The sequence below is a fragment of the Ursus maritimus genome, unplaced genomic scaffold (assembly GCF_017311325.1).
Source record: "Ursus maritimus isolate PB19 unplaced genomic scaffold, ASM1731132v1 scaffold_1, whole genome shotgun sequence".
Taxonomy (NCBI): Eukaryota; Metazoa; Chordata; class Mammalia; order Carnivora; family Ursidae; genus Ursus; species Ursus maritimus.
This window is the reverse complement of record NW_024423343.1, coordinates 50,044,396-50,060,941: the sequence shown is the minus strand read 5'-3', so window position 1 is coordinate 50,060,941 and position 16,546 is coordinate 50,044,396. Positions and strand designations below refer to the sequence as shown.

Below are 16,546 nucleotides of genomic sequence, written 5' to 3'. Positions count from 1 at the left end.
TTTTCTTAAATATTTAGTATATTTAGAAATATACTGAGAAATGTTAATAATATTTTTTTAAATTGAGAAATACAAATATTTACAATAAAGAAATATAAAGTTTTAGGAGTTTTAAAGGAAAAATGATAGTGGATTAATATGTGACTAATTTAGATTTTAATCACTGCCTGTAACTAACTGCCAAGAATGTAAATATATACTTTACTCAGTCTTTTTTCCCCTTCTTGCCTTTGAATACATAACTATTTCTTTTAAATTTTTCCTTTATTTTGGATTCTTTGCCAGTCTATATTTTTTAAGGAATCAAATGAGATCTTTTTTAAAGGCAGAAAACATGTAAACACCCAAGAGAATAAAATACCTTCTCTTTCTTTTGTATCAGTTTTCAAACTTCTGATGTTTCTTTGAGTGAAATTTAAACCTCAGCAGTTGATTATTTTTGCTATTATCTTTGCAGTTGTGAAATAAATTGTTTTGAAATGTTGAAATAGTGAACTTTGCTATTACTTGAACTACATACTTGATTTTGTTAACAGTAGATGACTCCATACACACATATATGTGCCCCCGTATGGAGTACAATCAGTAGAATAAGAATATGTATCACACATATATGTGTGTAGCATAGAATAAGACTATCAGTTTTCATTGGTGAGTATCTTTTTCTGTAAACTGTTTCAGTCCATTATTTTGAGAAATATGTGTTGGTGACAGCAGAGAATCAAAACATCTGCTATGAACCTTCAGTCAGAATTAACACATTTTAAAGGATCCCATGACAGTTGAGAGTGACCTTTGTGACATAAAAGAATGTTTCAGGGCAATAATTAGCCAATTCATTTTATTATGAAACACGTGCATTTTGAAGAAGTAATTTATACATACATACATACATCTATATTGTTCTTATTTTTTCAGGGAATGTGTGGCAGTAGAAGCGCTGATAACTTGTCATGCCCTTCTCCATTGAATGTAATGGAACCAGTAAGCCTCTCTCCTTTCAAATCACTGGGGAAGGGAATGATAATAACATTTCATAAACACACAGTTTTCCCAGTGTAGATGAAATGTTTTTGTTTTTAAATACAGAATTAGATGGTAGCTAAATTGATTGGAAGTGAGTTTGGCATTTCTGAAAGTCTTTTGCCATCTTAGGCCACTAGAAAGCCAGTTAATTGCAATGGTGATTTATCTTTATGGTGTAAAGGAAGTGTAATACAATATAAAAAGTATTTCATTTATGCTGCAGAGGAAATGTGCTTTCACAGTCTGTTTCCAGGTCCTTTAGGTAGTTGGATTTGTAAGATGACTACTTTTTGAACAAAAGTCTGATTTTTACTATATTTTAAAGAAACTGGTTAATTTTGGTGCCAAAACATTATGATTAGCTATTTTGTTTTTCACTAGTTACTGTTCATTAACAAGTAATTTGGACACCCATGCAGTAACAAGTAAAATTTCGTCCAACCATGTAGTCTAGTTATGTATTTTATGGCTTTGTCTCACCATGAATTTACATTTTCCTATGTTTTTGCAAATGAAATTGAGTAGTTATTAAATGAATGAATTAGAATCATGTCTTTACAAGTTAAGTGATTTTTGGCAGTAATCACAACTAGAATTTTAATCTTTTAACCACTAGTCTTAATTTCAAGAGAGAAGAAATGCAATTTTTCTGACTTCCAGGTCACTGAACTGATGCGGGAACAGTCCTATCTGAAGTCTGAATTGGGCATGGGACTTGGAGAAATGGGATTTGAAATTCCTCCTGGAGAAAGCTCAGAATCAGTTTTCTCCCAAGCAACATCAGAGTCATCCTCTGTATGTTCTGGTCCATCTCATGCTAATAGAAGAACTGGAATACCTTCTGGTGACTCAGTGGGCAAACCCAAGACCCATCTGGTACCAAGCAAGAAAGTATTCCGGGCATCAGTGGCTCTAACACCCACTGCTCCTTCTAGAATGGGCTCTGTGCAGACACCTCCAGATGTGGAAAGTTCTGAGGAAGCTGGAGCAGCCGAAGAAGGCTTGGAGGCTGTAGGACCTAAATCTCAAGTGGAAGAAGGGAATGGAAAAATCCCATTAATGCCAGCTGCTGAGGAAATGCATAAAAATGTGGAGCAAGATGAGTTGCAGCAAGTCATACGGGAGGTGAGTAAAATCTATGCTTATTTATTTGGCAGTATGTGTTGCAGGAGGTTTTATTTGAACGTTATTTATAAGATATTCCTTTGATTCACTGTATTCAGTAATTTTCAGAGAGCTTTTAAATTAAATTTTCAGAGAGCTTTCCCATTGATCTAGCTCACGTCTATTAAGATATGTTTCTAATGGCATTTCTGCAGATTCTATACTCCAGTGTGAAATATTAAGTATTAAAGAATTTGATCTATTTGGCTTGATGGGTGGTGGAGATAAATGGAAGATACATGAGTTGTTCAAAGATAAGAAAAAGATTTACCTTGGGTGATAGCAATGTGTAAACCTGAAGCATTTAACCATAGTTCTAGGTTACTAAAAGGATTGCAAAAAATTAGGAAGATTAGTAGTCACGGGTCAAAATTTCATTGAGAAAATTAGTAAAATAGCTGTTTTGGACACTAAGATCAGGCAATAAGAAGGAATAAATATATTTTACAAAGTGAGAGTACAGATCAGAATTTTTGATAGCTTTTTAATTTTTTCCTTTTCTTCCCAAATTGCACTTTGTCTGGGTACAAAATGTAATAGATTGCACAGGATAAAAATTACGGATGTTGAATTTTTTTTTAATCTATTCTCTTAAGAGTAACTAAGGAAGAATGATAATTATCTGTAGCTCTTTCCCACTGACACTAAAACCCATGATGAGAAAGAATCTTTCCATTGGTTAAAAAGAGGGATATCCTATACATTAAAAAAAAAAAAAAGTCGCTTCATAAGAGTCTTAATGAGTATGTTGCTCTATAAGATATAAAAGAAAAATACATATAAGACATGAAATCCTTAAGTTTAAAGACTAGTAGAAAGGTAAATAAGACTAATTCAGGAAACAATCAAAAATTACACAGAAAAACATGCAGTATAATGTATTCAAGAATTTAGAAATTGAAACGGTCAAAATAGGCCAGAGAAATTAGGGTTAGTGGCTCCCTATTTTTAATCTGCATATTTCTAATAAATGCAGCTATATGAACCTAATGTATTTTTGAAATTAATTTGTGAGTAATATAGAACAAATTTGTAGTGATTATAGATCAAGAATGGTGGCAGCAGACCAGAATCTTCTCTCAAAGGGCCATTGATCCTCTGGGTCCAGAGATTAATTCATGGTAGGAGGTGCCGTCATTCATAGCTGCATAACAGTAGCTTGAGAAGTACAGTAAAAATAAATACAGTTTTACTATGGTATGATATATATATATATACACATTCCTAAAAATTGTTGTGCTGTGCACATTGGTGCAGTAATAACCACAGGGCTTACGGGGGAAATAGGATTAGAAGCATAACCAAAACTTTGTAAGCGACATATTTAAAAGAGGATAGAAACCTAACAAAAATAACACAATCTTACACATGTTAAATGGTTAAGAAATACATAAATACTGCAGTATATATGGTACTTGACCTTGAAAAATACCTGAAATTTGCTTGTGGAACTGGGCTTTGGAAGGGTTGCAGCTTGTGAAGTATGGCAAGGTAGCAGAGAAGAGAAAGATGAAATCCAGCAGAAAGTTTTAATACCAGATGTGAGTAGGTGTGGCTCGTGACACAGTGAACTGAGAAAGCTGGTAGATATTTTGTGTACTGTGCTCCTAGGTTCAGCTGAATGCAGTTAATTGCATTCACCCAGTAATTCTTATAGATGAAGCTGCACATAAGCAGATGTGAAATTTATATTATACTCAAGTTGTTTCCTAATATTTCAGTCATGTTGAGACAAATTTACATTTTCAAAACCAGCATTATAGCAAAAGAGACTACATGTTTATAATTTCTTTTCATGACTTGAATTACCAGTTTAAAGTTTAAAAGGTCTTAATTCTATAAATTTATTTGTTCTACAAATGTAATTTTTTAAGTTGATTGTATGTAGCCAGCTAATGTGGAGCAGGCTCTGTACATACGTCTTGCTCAGTTAGGTGCAGATGATTACAACCCATTTTTATTTATATGTTTCATATCAAAGATTAATTGTTGCATGAAATTAAGTAATTTTCTCCACACCATATATTAAGAAGTTTTATATGAAGAAGTAAGTTTTAAGGTACATTTTCTTCCCCTAGAAATGTGATATTTTTGCTCCCTTTAGCTTGCTGTAGTTTGAAAGTTTCCCTTGAAAACTCGACTTAATTTTGCTTGTTTGACGTAAATATTCCCTTAATGCACACTTAGGTCCTCATTTTTAAAGTTGTTAATAGGTGGCCTGATTTGTGCTGTGAGTAATTTCCGAGGAGTAAAGCATTCCTAGACTAGAACATTTTGATTCTTTGGCTGATAGAACGTAGCATACAGAAAAGATGGTTGTTTCTTGGTCCTAGAGAAGTATTTGATCATTTACATAGAACCTCCCATAAAATAAGAAAGATTTTATAATTTTGAAGACATTTAAATGGACATGCAAGGCAGATGTTTGAGGAATTTTTCTGAATTTGTAACTAAACCTGTTCATTCGAAACTCCCTAATTCAACATTTGGCATGGTTTGGAGGAAGTTGGGCCTAACATTTACCCTTTTGCTGTTTACAGATAAGGACTTAGCAAGCAAAATATACAGGTGAAACAAGGTGTTGAGAGGAATTTTGATGTACTTAAGAAAATAAACTATTTTGAAGCACTTAAAAAATATACATTATTAGATAAGTTAGTCCAATGCCATTTATAATTGAAAAAAATAGTGTGTTGATACTATCTTAGCTCAGTTATAAGGGTGTTCTGTTAAACTTTGTTTACAAAATATATAAAATTCAGATTAGTCTTGATGCCATTCATTTCAAATCCATAATCTTTTTGCTTAAATACACATGGTACTGAATAGCTTGTTAAAGCTATTATATCAGTTACTGAGAAAATTAAATTAGACTCTGCCTTTCCAGTAAATTCTGTGCCCCTGACACCATTAACAAAGCCACTCCTCAGGATGGCAGGATTTAAGCCTTGGTTGAACGTTTTGCAGGTGAGGATTAAGCATGTTTGGCAGACACGTTCAGGGAAGTTTTCTTACTGCGCTCGTGGGTGCATGAAAACAATGATGTCTGTCAGGTTTTTGTTCTCATCATTTCACTGTTTATGAAGTTTTGAAAAAGTATGCTCTCATTATAATGTGTTAATACAGTAGAATTCTTTTGAAAGAGAACTCTGAAAGTCCTTTCAGACAAATGTTTAATATACTCATTCCATAACAAAGCTTTTGTCAGATTAACGGTAACGCACTTTTGCACAGATTGTATATGTTGTAGTGGGGAAAAATTACACTCTTAGAATTTGTCCAGGTGGTCTGTGATGCATGTAATCAGTGGCCTGAAACTGTTTACAATTACTTAAAAAGATTACTTCATAGAGTAAATGAGCATGTGCCATAGAAGCAAATCAACAGAATTAAACATCAAAGAATAAACATAGATTGCTTTTCTTTTTTAGAGGGTTCTTTTTTGTTTAATGAATTTCCTAGGCTTGATTCATGCCTTTTAGTATTTTTATTACAGTCCATCTGACATGCTTTAATCATGTATTTTGGTAAATACATAGCTTCTCTGTGTTCTTACTATAATTTCTTTCAGTGATCACTTGCTCTAATGGCTGCCACAAAGTCATCAGCGAGTAGATGCCTGTTACCCCACACTTCAGACTTGCAACAGTCTGCTTCTATTGCCAATGAGCATTCTTTTCTTAATCTCACTCAAGTATGTGTTCAGTCTTACCACTTTTTGGAAAATGTGCTCGTAAGGGCAGTTTTCCCATCCATCCCATTAGAGTTTTCTCACTCCTGATCCTTCCATCCTCCCTGTAGCATCCAAGACTTGGAAGCTAATGTATTTGTCCATACGTTTATTCCTTCAATAAATTATTAAAGGCATTTTATTGTTTTCAGGCTAGTCTGTCTATAATCTTTTGTTTTTCTACTTTCTGTGTCAGATACTGTGCCTCTCTCCCTCTCATACCTTCACTCTGTGTCGCTTCTCTCTCTCATTAGTGCACTGTGTTCAGACATTTATCAAGCACTTACTTTATGCCAGGATACATTGATAAGTGCGACCCAGTTTTCTCCCTGAAGTAGCTCATAGCACAGCACACCCCATTTGACCTCACCCTTCCTATTCCAGGCTCCTTTTCCCTGGTGGGAACAGTCTGTTAGTGACTCTCCTTCTTGCTCCCCTCTCATCTGAGGTGCTCCTGCTGCAGTTTTCTCTCCTCACTGTGACCTGAAGTTGCCCTTATTTTTCATGACCTACGATTTTAAGGTCTGTCATTCTCTGAGAAGTTTTTACTTTTTCCTCTTGTAGCCCATACTGGTCTCTCATTCTCTTTCTTATGTTTTACTGAATTAATACATTATTTTTCCTCTTAATATTTTATGAAACAATATTCATTTTGTGCCCATCTAGATTATAACATCCTCCTTGGACACGCTTCTTTTATGCTTTATTCCAGTAATGTCTGTTCCCTCAAAAAATGTTGGCACACAGTTTTGGTTTGCAGAGAATACTTTTTGGCTTCTGTTTTATTTTTTGAATGATAAAGAATGATGAAAGTTAATAAAATTGCCATATTTCATGGAATAACAGGACTGGGAAGACTATACTACTCATTGTCTTCTGTAAATACAGATTTGCAGAGGTTCTGATTCAACACATTGTGTTTGTACTTGTAATACACTGTGGCTAAGAGATTCTGACTCTCATAATATTTGTATCCAACACATATTCATTTAAAAATAAATCTGAAGTACTATGAAAGTCAAAAACTTTTCCTGATGTTTAAAATTTAGAAATACTGGTACAAGATAAAAAGAGAAGTTTGTATTTATTTAAATATATTCCAATACAGATGGTTGGTAGCTAAGGAGCATTTGTTTCTGTATAAATCTATGTATTATGTACCAGTTTTGCATGACAGATTAATACAGAGCCATTTTTGGAAAGACTTCAATTGAGATGTGTTCAGGATGTACTTAGGAAAATTTTAGGAAATAGATCAGGCTGACAGGAAACTGTGGAAATGTAGAATTTAAAAAGCTCGTTGAAAGTGTCTCAAGTTCTAATTTGGGAAGACATTATCAGTTTATTTCAGGAAATCCACATTTAAAGCCTTCACAAAGAGCTATTTGGAGGTGATGCTGTATCATTAGAGAGAAAAAGGCGTGGACAGGCATGTGTAGTGTCTGGGCATCTGGAAAAGAAAATCTTGATGGAATTATCATTGCCCCTAAGTCTTTGCCTTTTCCAACAATAAAATAAGATTGTATATCCTTATCTGAAGCAAAATTTTCAGACAGGTTACAAACCTCTACCGTACCACTAAGGAAAAACATTTCTTAAGACTTTGTGGTTGTTTAGAGGATATTTTTCATGTTTTAAAATAAATTGTACCAAATTATTTTTTCTTTCCACTTAAAATGTGCATGTTAGGTTTGAATAATATATAACTTCTTTAGATACTTTGTTTTCAGTTGGTATAAAGAGGCAGTATACTGATATATTCTTTTGCTCCTACTGAGTTTTCTTAACAGTAAGAACACTAAGTAAACTGTCGATGACCATACAAAAATAGACATTGATAAAAAACATAAAAGTAAATCTAACATTTAATCAGTTCTTCTGGGTTACTTTGTGTCCTGAAGCAAATGAAGTTTTTTAGTCTTTATTAAAATAACATTTTTAATGTTCTCAACTTAAGAATTGTGATGTTATTTTATAATGGAATTATCTGAGTTACACCAGACCATACACTGACCTGGGTTTGAGGACAGAAGGACATGATTCCTCACTACCTCTCTATATTTCATGAGGGTTTACATGAGGGTTTTTCTATGGATTAGCTGATTGTAGGAATTAAATGCTGTTTTTGTTTTTCTGAAAACAGAAAAAGTAGATTATAGTCATTTTGTTAAATTCTTATTTTTCTCTTTTTCCATTCTAGATTAAAGAGTCTATTGTTGGTGAAATCAGACGGGAAATTGTAAGTGGACTTTTGGCAGCAGTATCTTCAAGTAAAGCATCTACTTCTAAGCAAGATGGTCATTAAATGGAATTTATAGGTAAATTTTTCTGAATTTTTTTGGTTTGCTAAATATAAATAACTACTTGGTTTTTAATGCTTTGTTTTCGTAGTACCCAGGACTGTTTCTCTGGCCAATTTTTGATTTTTAGAATGTATATAATAGGTTATCCTGCAGTGTGAAAAACTCACACAGCCCCATTGGAAGTGCAAGCAAGTCAAATCTCATATTTACCTCCAAGGGATTATCAATAGTATGTTATTTTACTCAAATTTCATTATAGCAAATAAATACTGGAATTGAAGAAATCAGGCTTGTAAACCTGAGCATTATTTTGATGCCATTGGTTATAATGGTGTTTCAGATGTACGACTTATGGACCAAGATTGAGAATTAATCACAAATTATTAGTATCTTTCTTAATTTTTTTGTCTTTTAAAGAAAAGTATCCTGGGGCACCTGGGTGGCTCAATCAGTTAAGCATCTACCTTTGGCTCAGGTCATGATCCCAGTGTCCTGGGACTGAGTCCTGCATCCGGCTCCCTGCTCAGTGGGGAGTCTGCTTCTCCATCTCCCCCGTTCTTGTGCTCTCACTTCCTTGCTCGCTCTCTCTTCCTCCCTCTCAAATAAATAAAATCTTTAAAAAAATAAAGTATTCCATAGGTCCATATCTAATCATATCATAATATATAAAGGATGTTATTTGTATATATATATTTTTAGAGAAGATTCTTATCCTCCTTTTAAAGAACTTTTAACACTAATATTTGAAAGATGTTTAATGCTCACTTCTCTTTCTTTTTTAAGTTTAGCATGGATCCTATTGCCTGTGCGATGTTGGAGTTATCCATGATATACACTGGTGGAGGTGTTACTTGTGCTTCAGAAGATACTTGCTGCTGAGCTGGGCTACTGTATACAGTGTACAATGTTTATTCCTCCTATACATATCTTTTTAAAAAACGTACATAGAAATTTAGGCACTTTGCTGACTTTTTTTCTTTTCTAAACTACCAAAACTGTAGCCATTTGAAAAGCCTAATATTTATTTGTATGTCAATATTTTCCAATTGATTCCCTATGTAGAATTAATTTTAAAACTTGAAAACTTCAGACTTAACCAACTTATAAATAACATTTCTTCAGACTAACTTCTTAAAACACTGACCTCTATGAGGTATTTACTGTGCAATAACTGATTCATTTTTTGAGAGCTTGAAGCAACCAATGATTTGCCCTCCACTGCTGTTAATTAGTGTCACTTCCAAGGAGAAAAATTGTTCTGTTGTAAAAATTGCTCTTAATTCTTGAGGAGGTTACTAATAGCAGTAGGATAGAATTGTATGAGGTTACCTACAACTACTTAATGTTCTTACACTGTAAGCATTGCTACTTTACCAAGACAAATGTAATTTTATTATAGCTTATGTAGTATTTTTCTTTTGGAGACATGCCTTATGTTAAACACTATACTTCTTGCATTGTCCAGACTTCTTATAAGGAGATGTTTCTTCTTCTTTTAGACTAAATAGTAGAGTATTGCCAAAATAATGGGACCTCTGACTTGAATGGATAGAAATGAGTAAGCTGGTTTTGTTTTTCAAAATGGAAGTAATTTAGATTTGTTCTCCTCATAATAGATGGTTTTAATTCAGTTTTAACCAGTGAGAACGGTTTGTTTTTAGGGGGGGAAAGAAAAGGAAGGTGGTTTCCTATTTGGTTTTGTATGTATTAAATAAATGTGTAAAGTAACAACCAAATTTATCAGAATTATTCCTTTAGCATTTATAATTTTCAGCTATTATATTTCTTTGTGTGAAATTTTAATCAAAAGTGGTTGAGATGTTAACAGTATTCTTTGAAAGAATATCTAAAAGGTTTATAAATGTTTGAATTATCACACAAAGGCTGATTTCTAAAAATAAAACAATAAAGTATTTATTTTGCCTAACATCTTTTTAATAGTTTCTTTTCTTTAACTACAATGTGAAGAATTTGGATTAGATTTGATAAGTAACAAATAAGGTCCAAAAGAATTAGATATAACCTAATAGGTTGATATTCTCTTTTCCCGAAGAGGCTTCTATGATGCTTTGAAAAATACAGTTAAGACCAGACCACCCTGGAGAAAGAGCTTGTACTGATTCCTCTTGGTCTCATCTAGTTTTTTGGTCCTAATTATTACCATCTGAAGCTGAATAAAACTTTCCTTTAAAATGTACTATTAAACTCCAAAGAACAGACATTAAAGTATTATTTTATTCTCTGGTCAAATTATTCAATTTAGTTGATTCTAATAATAGTAATGATACATGTAAACCAGTGACCCCATGTTAAACGTAATACAGGCATCGATGATCTTAACTGTTCAGCTTTGTAGCCACTTAACAGTTCATTTCTAACAATACAAGATACCCGGAGTTTGATAATCAAAATTAGAGATTAAAAGTTGCAGTAATAGGGGCGTCTGGGTGGCACAGAGGTTAAGCGTCTGCCTTCGGCTCAGGGCGTGATCCCGGCGTTATGGGATCGAGCCCCACATCAGGCTCCTCCGCTATGAGCCTGCTTCTTCCTCTCCCACTCCCCCTGCTTGTGTTCTCTCTCTCACTGGCTGTCTCTATCTCTGTCAAATAAATAAATTAAAAAAAAAAATCTTTAAAAAAAGTTGCAGTAATAGACTAAGTCAATGGGCAAATCATTTAGAGAAGACTATACACTAGAGGACTATACACTAGAGAGTATATAAATGAAATAAAGTGAACTTCAGTATTAGAGTTTCATCCTTCTCTCCATTTTAAACCTTTGTGTTTAAAAGCCACCATGCTAGCTCCTGCTATGTAGAAATGAATGAGAGAGAGAACAAGGCATCTTTTTTTATATGGGTAAGTTTACAAGTACCAAATGAAAAAATATGAAGAAGAATCATAAAAAGAATTTGAGAGAGTGTAGCCTGGGTGGTCAGAGAAGTCTTTACCAAGAAGATGTGGTTTGTGTAAAGTCTTAAAAAATGGGAAGTGGAAAGGATATGGGGTTCAAATAATCAAGAATATTAGTAAAGGTTATTCAGAATTATAAATTGAGTTTGAGTTCCTATGTGCATGATTAAGAACTGTTTTTAAGTACCCAAGTTGTCTGTAGCTTGCACATGTGCTAAGAGCCTGAAGAAAGAAGGCACGGAAGAAAAAAAAAATCTTGAAATGATGGTTTGGAATGTGAGAGTCACCATGAATGATATACCATGGACAAAACTGGGCAGGTGATCAGACCTGAGTACATACTGTTCCTCTACAAATGTTTGACTGAATTTCAGTAACATTTAAAATATGCATTACATCAGTTAAGACTATTTGTTCAGCTGGCCATCTTCGACTTCTAAAAAAAAACCAATTCATGTTTTTAGAGCAGTTTAGGTTTACAACACACTTCAACTTTTTTAGAGGACAATAAGGATGCAGTAAAGTACAGGGAAAATAATAGAGTCTGTTTGGGGGGTCCTGAAGAGATGGTGCACTGCCCATGCTCCTCACTTGTCCACATGGGAATGTGCTGCTAGTGAAAGAAGAATACAAAACCAAAACATAGGCGCTCCTTTTTTCTGTTTTCCTCTCCTGGAAAAGAAGAATTGATAGCTTCCAAGAAGTGGCAAGAGGAAATATTCTATCTTGTAATTAAAGCTGAGGATCTAAGTTGTAATAAGTTACGTATGACTGATTATTGAATCTTTTATAAATGTTGAAATCATTTAATCTGCACTTATCCTGGCTGCATTCTAAATGGAGAAAGTTAAGATGTCATATCTAATTAATAGCTCTTCTTCTATGTTTTTTTTATTTGTTTATTACTGTTAAATCCAGTCCTTTACCTTATTCACTTTGTTCTCATTTTGACAAATGATGCTCTTTCTCACTGAGTAATAGCTTACATACAGAATGTCAGTGTGCTTAGCTATAAATTAGAAATGTACTCAAAGAAACATATCAAACAAACAGTGTCCATTTCCCTCACAAGGGTCTTTTCAGGTACCCCAAAGGAGACTAAATCTTGTGAACAATGATTTGCTTACTTAGAGGGTTGACTCACTTTATAATAGTTTGCTGGAGGGGCGCCTGGGTGGTTCAGTGGGTTAAGCATCTGACTTCGGCTTAGGTCATGATCTCGGGGGTCCTGGGATTGCCCTGAAGTCTGTTGGGCTCCATGCTCAGCGGGGAGTCTGCTTCTTCCTTTCCCTTTCCCTTGGTGCCTCCCCTGACTCATGCACTCTCACGCATGCTCTCGCTCTCTCAAAATAAAATATTGGAAAAAAAAAAAGTTTGCTGGATACCCACCCTTTACAAGGCTCTGAGCTTATGAAGATGGATATATAAAGAATGAATAAAAGCACATTCTAAAGACAAGTAAACAAGTACATTGTTTAGACTTTTGAAGGAATCAATACATTTAGGAATTAGATTGTCTCCTTTTTGTCCATTTTTTAAAAATCCAATGGGTTCTTCAAATGGATAGAAAAACATATTAAGGATATTGTAGGTAATGTGAGTTGGAATAATATGAAAAATGAATTTTGAAGAGTAGACTTCAGAACGACTTAGAACTAGAACTGAGAAAAGAATGTTGCTTTATTTTAGAAATAAAAATATTTGAATTAGTGATGAAATATTTTAAGGAAAATAAGTGGTTTATCTGTAAGCTAAGGAGAAAAATTAAAGGAAACTTGAGACGTTACTTTAACTATACTACTTACGTGAGGGCCAGACAACTACAGAGAAAGCATGCACTTTGTAAATACTTGTATGTTCTTGTGGTTTTTGGAAAACCTACATTCTGTTGTTATGATGCCCATATTGGTTTAGATTTATAAAAATGTTCCTTGAATCAATCTTGGTGTCATAAATATACTTTTATGGAATCAATAAAAATAGTATCGAATGACAAGTGTACTCAACTTGGACACTCAAATGGTAGGCTTAGCATCATTAACGATGATAATGTTTTAAAACAGAGGTTCATGTTTTATGCTAAATTTTCTGTTCTTAATTCTGATGTGCATAAATCTTAGTTTTCCTAAGAAAGCAATTTAGCAGTGTAACACACTTTACAAAGTTAACCTCTTTATGATTTTCTGCATTTAAAAATAGTGCTAAATGTCATATATTTTGCTTCATGTGATATAGGAATGTAAATGCTACTCTTTTTTCAAAACAAATGCACATATTAATAAAACACCTATTTTCTTCCAGTGTAATTAAGCTTACAGCTAGTCATAAGGAGTGTTTTTGTGAAATAAAAGGTTAAACATTATATTTCTACAGGCACTTCCTCAGAAAACAAGTTACTAGATTAAAAGGTAACAAAATATTTTAAGCAAGACGATTTAGAATATGTGAGATTCAAGTCATCAGTGACTTGACAAGGATGTATACCTTTCTAGTGGTTAAGACTCAAGCTGGCCTTAAATCTCTGCTACATAGAACTGTGATGGTGATACTAGTGCCTCTTTAAAGAGTTGTTAGACAAATGTAAATGCACTTAGCACGGTGCTTGGCACAGCTCAATAAGGTGATACTAGTGCCTCTTTAAAGAATTGTTAGACAAATGTAAATGCACTTAGCACGGTGCTTGGCACAGCTCAATAAGGTTTGTGGTGGTGGTGATGGTGGTCACGATGGGTAGAAATAGGGTGACAGGTAATGAGGTTTGGCAAATTATGCTTTATTTGGAAGAGAGAACATGAATTTATAGATCCGGGCCTGAATTTTTCATCTTCATCATCTTTCAAGCAGTAGAACCAGGGATTGACAAAAGACCCTTGATTCTCCTACTTTGCGAAGGGTGAACATTATTGTGTTCAAAACAATACAAAAGACATTTTGTTCTTTGGGGCAAAAATTTTTGCTCAGGGACTACCACTTAGAGCAATATTTTGCAAACTTTCATATGCATAGAAATCAAATCACCACAGATCTTGTAGATATGAAGGTTCTGATGGAGTAGGCCTTGGTCCTATTTCTGGGGTCCAAATTTTTGTGTTTCTAGAAGTTCCCAAGGTGAGATTGATGCTGCTAGTCTATGAACTGTACTTTTAATAGTAAAGATTTAGATTAGTAGGTCTTACTGCCTGTATGCCAAATGCTTTGAAGGGAGAAATTTGATAAGCAGGAAAAGGACTTTTTATCTCCAAGGAGATGTCACTTTAGAGGCTCCCTTCAGGAAACTTTTCATTACAGCCCAAAGTTCAAAATTGAGAACAAAGATAACCACAGCACATAAGGAGGAAACTATGAGGGGAACTACCTAAGGCCACGTGCAAATGCACAATTGTCAAGACCGGCCTGTTGGCAACATTAACAGCATAAGCAGAGAGCTATTCTGCTGTTAATGATAGCAGGTGATAAGTCTTTATACTATGTTGACTGGACATTGAGCAAATGCAGATAGTCTGAGTGCTTCTGAACTCTGCCACTCAAGAGCAAGGATGAGACCCGAAAAGGAATGAACTAGCTCTGGAGATGCTACCGTAGAAAGAGGACATGAGCTCTAAAGTGTGGTATTTGTTCCATTCGGTGGTGTTTGGAGAAATCTACCATTCCTTTTGGGAAGGGATTAGTGAATAAAAACAATCACAACTGTGTCAAACACATTGTAATATGTTATTCATGTTTCTGAGTTGTTTAGTATATTCATCCGCAGATGATTACGGTTTTGTTTGGTACATCTCAAGTAATTCCTTTTATTATTTCTCAAGTCCTGAGGTTAAAAAAAAATTCCTTAAGGTTTTGCAAATCAATTATATTATATCATATCATATTATATTAATTATATGTATTACCCAGGCCTCCTCAGTCTATGAGGATAAATGGGATTATATTAATGATGATAGACTTTTTTTTCTTTTATCTTTTCCAATCACCTCCTCAGGACTGCTGAAGAATATCGTCTTCCTAGAAGAGTGTTTATTTGGAAAGTCCTCAAGAGCTATTCATATATCTTCACAATAGTCGATCTTTTCTCTTTACTGGAGGCTACAGTGCTCCCTTGCTATTGGGGTCCTCAACTGACCAAAGCCGTGATGATGTCATGCTGCACAGAGGAGGGGCGAGAGCCTCTCTCTTGCTAGATCATTGCTTACTCCGTTGGCAGCAAAGCAGCACTGCCATAACCCAGCCTTCTCAAAAGAATTTCCTGTGAATGTTTTTTTTTTTTTTTAAGATTTTATTTATTTATTTGACAGAGAGAGAGAGACAGCCAGCGAGAGAGGGAACACAAGCAGGGGGAGTGGGAGAGGAAGAAGCAGGCTCCCATGGGAAGAGCCTGACGTGGGGCTCGATCCCAGAACTCCAGGATCACGCCCTGAGCCGAAAGCAGACGCTTAAGGACTGAGCCACCCAGGCGCCCCTCCTGTGAATGTTTCTTTGATCGTTTATGGTTCACTACCATCTCCAAGGGGCTTGTCCATGGGTGAGAAGCACTTAAGACAGACACTTTGCTGTCCTTCCCATCCCCTGTTCTTCTCTGGCGCTGGCAAGCACTCTTGCTGTCTGACAAAACACCAAACTGACCATGGCTGAATATTTAGCATGAACACAAATTAGCACGTACAGGCACAAACTGGTTCTCTTTTACTCTTGAACACAGACAAGCGTTTAATGACAAATGTTGAACATTCATATTTTTACTATATTTTCTGAAATAACATAAATTCACTTAACACACATCTAGTGAATAACTGTTGAGGACAAGGCACTAGTGACAAAGTTGATTTTTATATGGCCTTATTTTGCTATTTGCTAATTTGCTAACTTTGCTAGCATCTGAATCAAGTTTCTCAAGATTCACAAAGGAGAATTTTTATTTTGGTACAATTTTTTATTGTTGTTGTTATCTTTCACTGCTGTATAAGAAGCTAAAATCAGAACATAAATAATATCACAGATCAGTCAGGTGTAATCCTAACCATTTTTTAGAGTAGATATTAATTTCCCAGAAGCGTCTACTTGGTTCATTGTGCCTGTTATGCCCATAATGGGAAAGGGAAATAAATGAATGAAACAATTCATCTCTTGTGAAATGTTCTACCTTTTCAGACTCTAGATACACAGTTGGCAGGAATTATTTGTAAAAATGCACAACAGCAGTAAAGGAAACTTCATCCATTATCAGAAATTATGTGAGTTATAGAACACACTTGTGATTATCACTCATGATTCTGGGGACAGTTTTTCTTTCTTATTTTTTTTTAAAGACTTTTTTATTTATTCACCTGACAGAGAGAGAGACAGCCAGTGAGAGAGGGAACACAAGCAGGGGGAGTGGGAGAGGAAGAAGCAGGCTCCCAGCGGAAGAGCCTGAT

At 34.7% G+C, this 16,546-nt stretch overlaps 1 protein-coding gene across 5 annotated transcripts in view; it reads left to right on the top strand.

Moving 5' to 3' along the window:
- ITPRID2 (ITPR interacting domain containing 2) overlaps window positions 1–10,150 on the top strand; it is a 38,027-nt gene extending 27,877 nt beyond the window's left edge. The window contains exons 15-18 of one of the 5 annotated variants that reach the window (XM_040643185.1): window positions 919–972; window positions 1,687–2,151; window positions 8,121–8,238; window positions 9,007–10,150. In XM_040643185.1, the coding sequence (XP_040499119.1) occupies window positions 919–972; window positions 1,687–2,151; window positions 8,121–8,225 (624 nt within the window). In that variant the 3' untranslated portion in view covers window positions 8,226–8,238; window positions 9,007–10,150. Of the gene's footprint in view, window positions 1–918; window positions 985–1,686; window positions 2,152–8,120; window positions 8,239–9,006 lie in introns of all 5 variants that reach the window. The other 4 variants (XM_040643184.1, XM_040643180.1, XM_040643197.1 and 1 more) reach the window with 4 other exon arrangements.
- The last annotated feature ends 6,396 nt before the right edge of the window (window positions 10,151–16,546 follow it).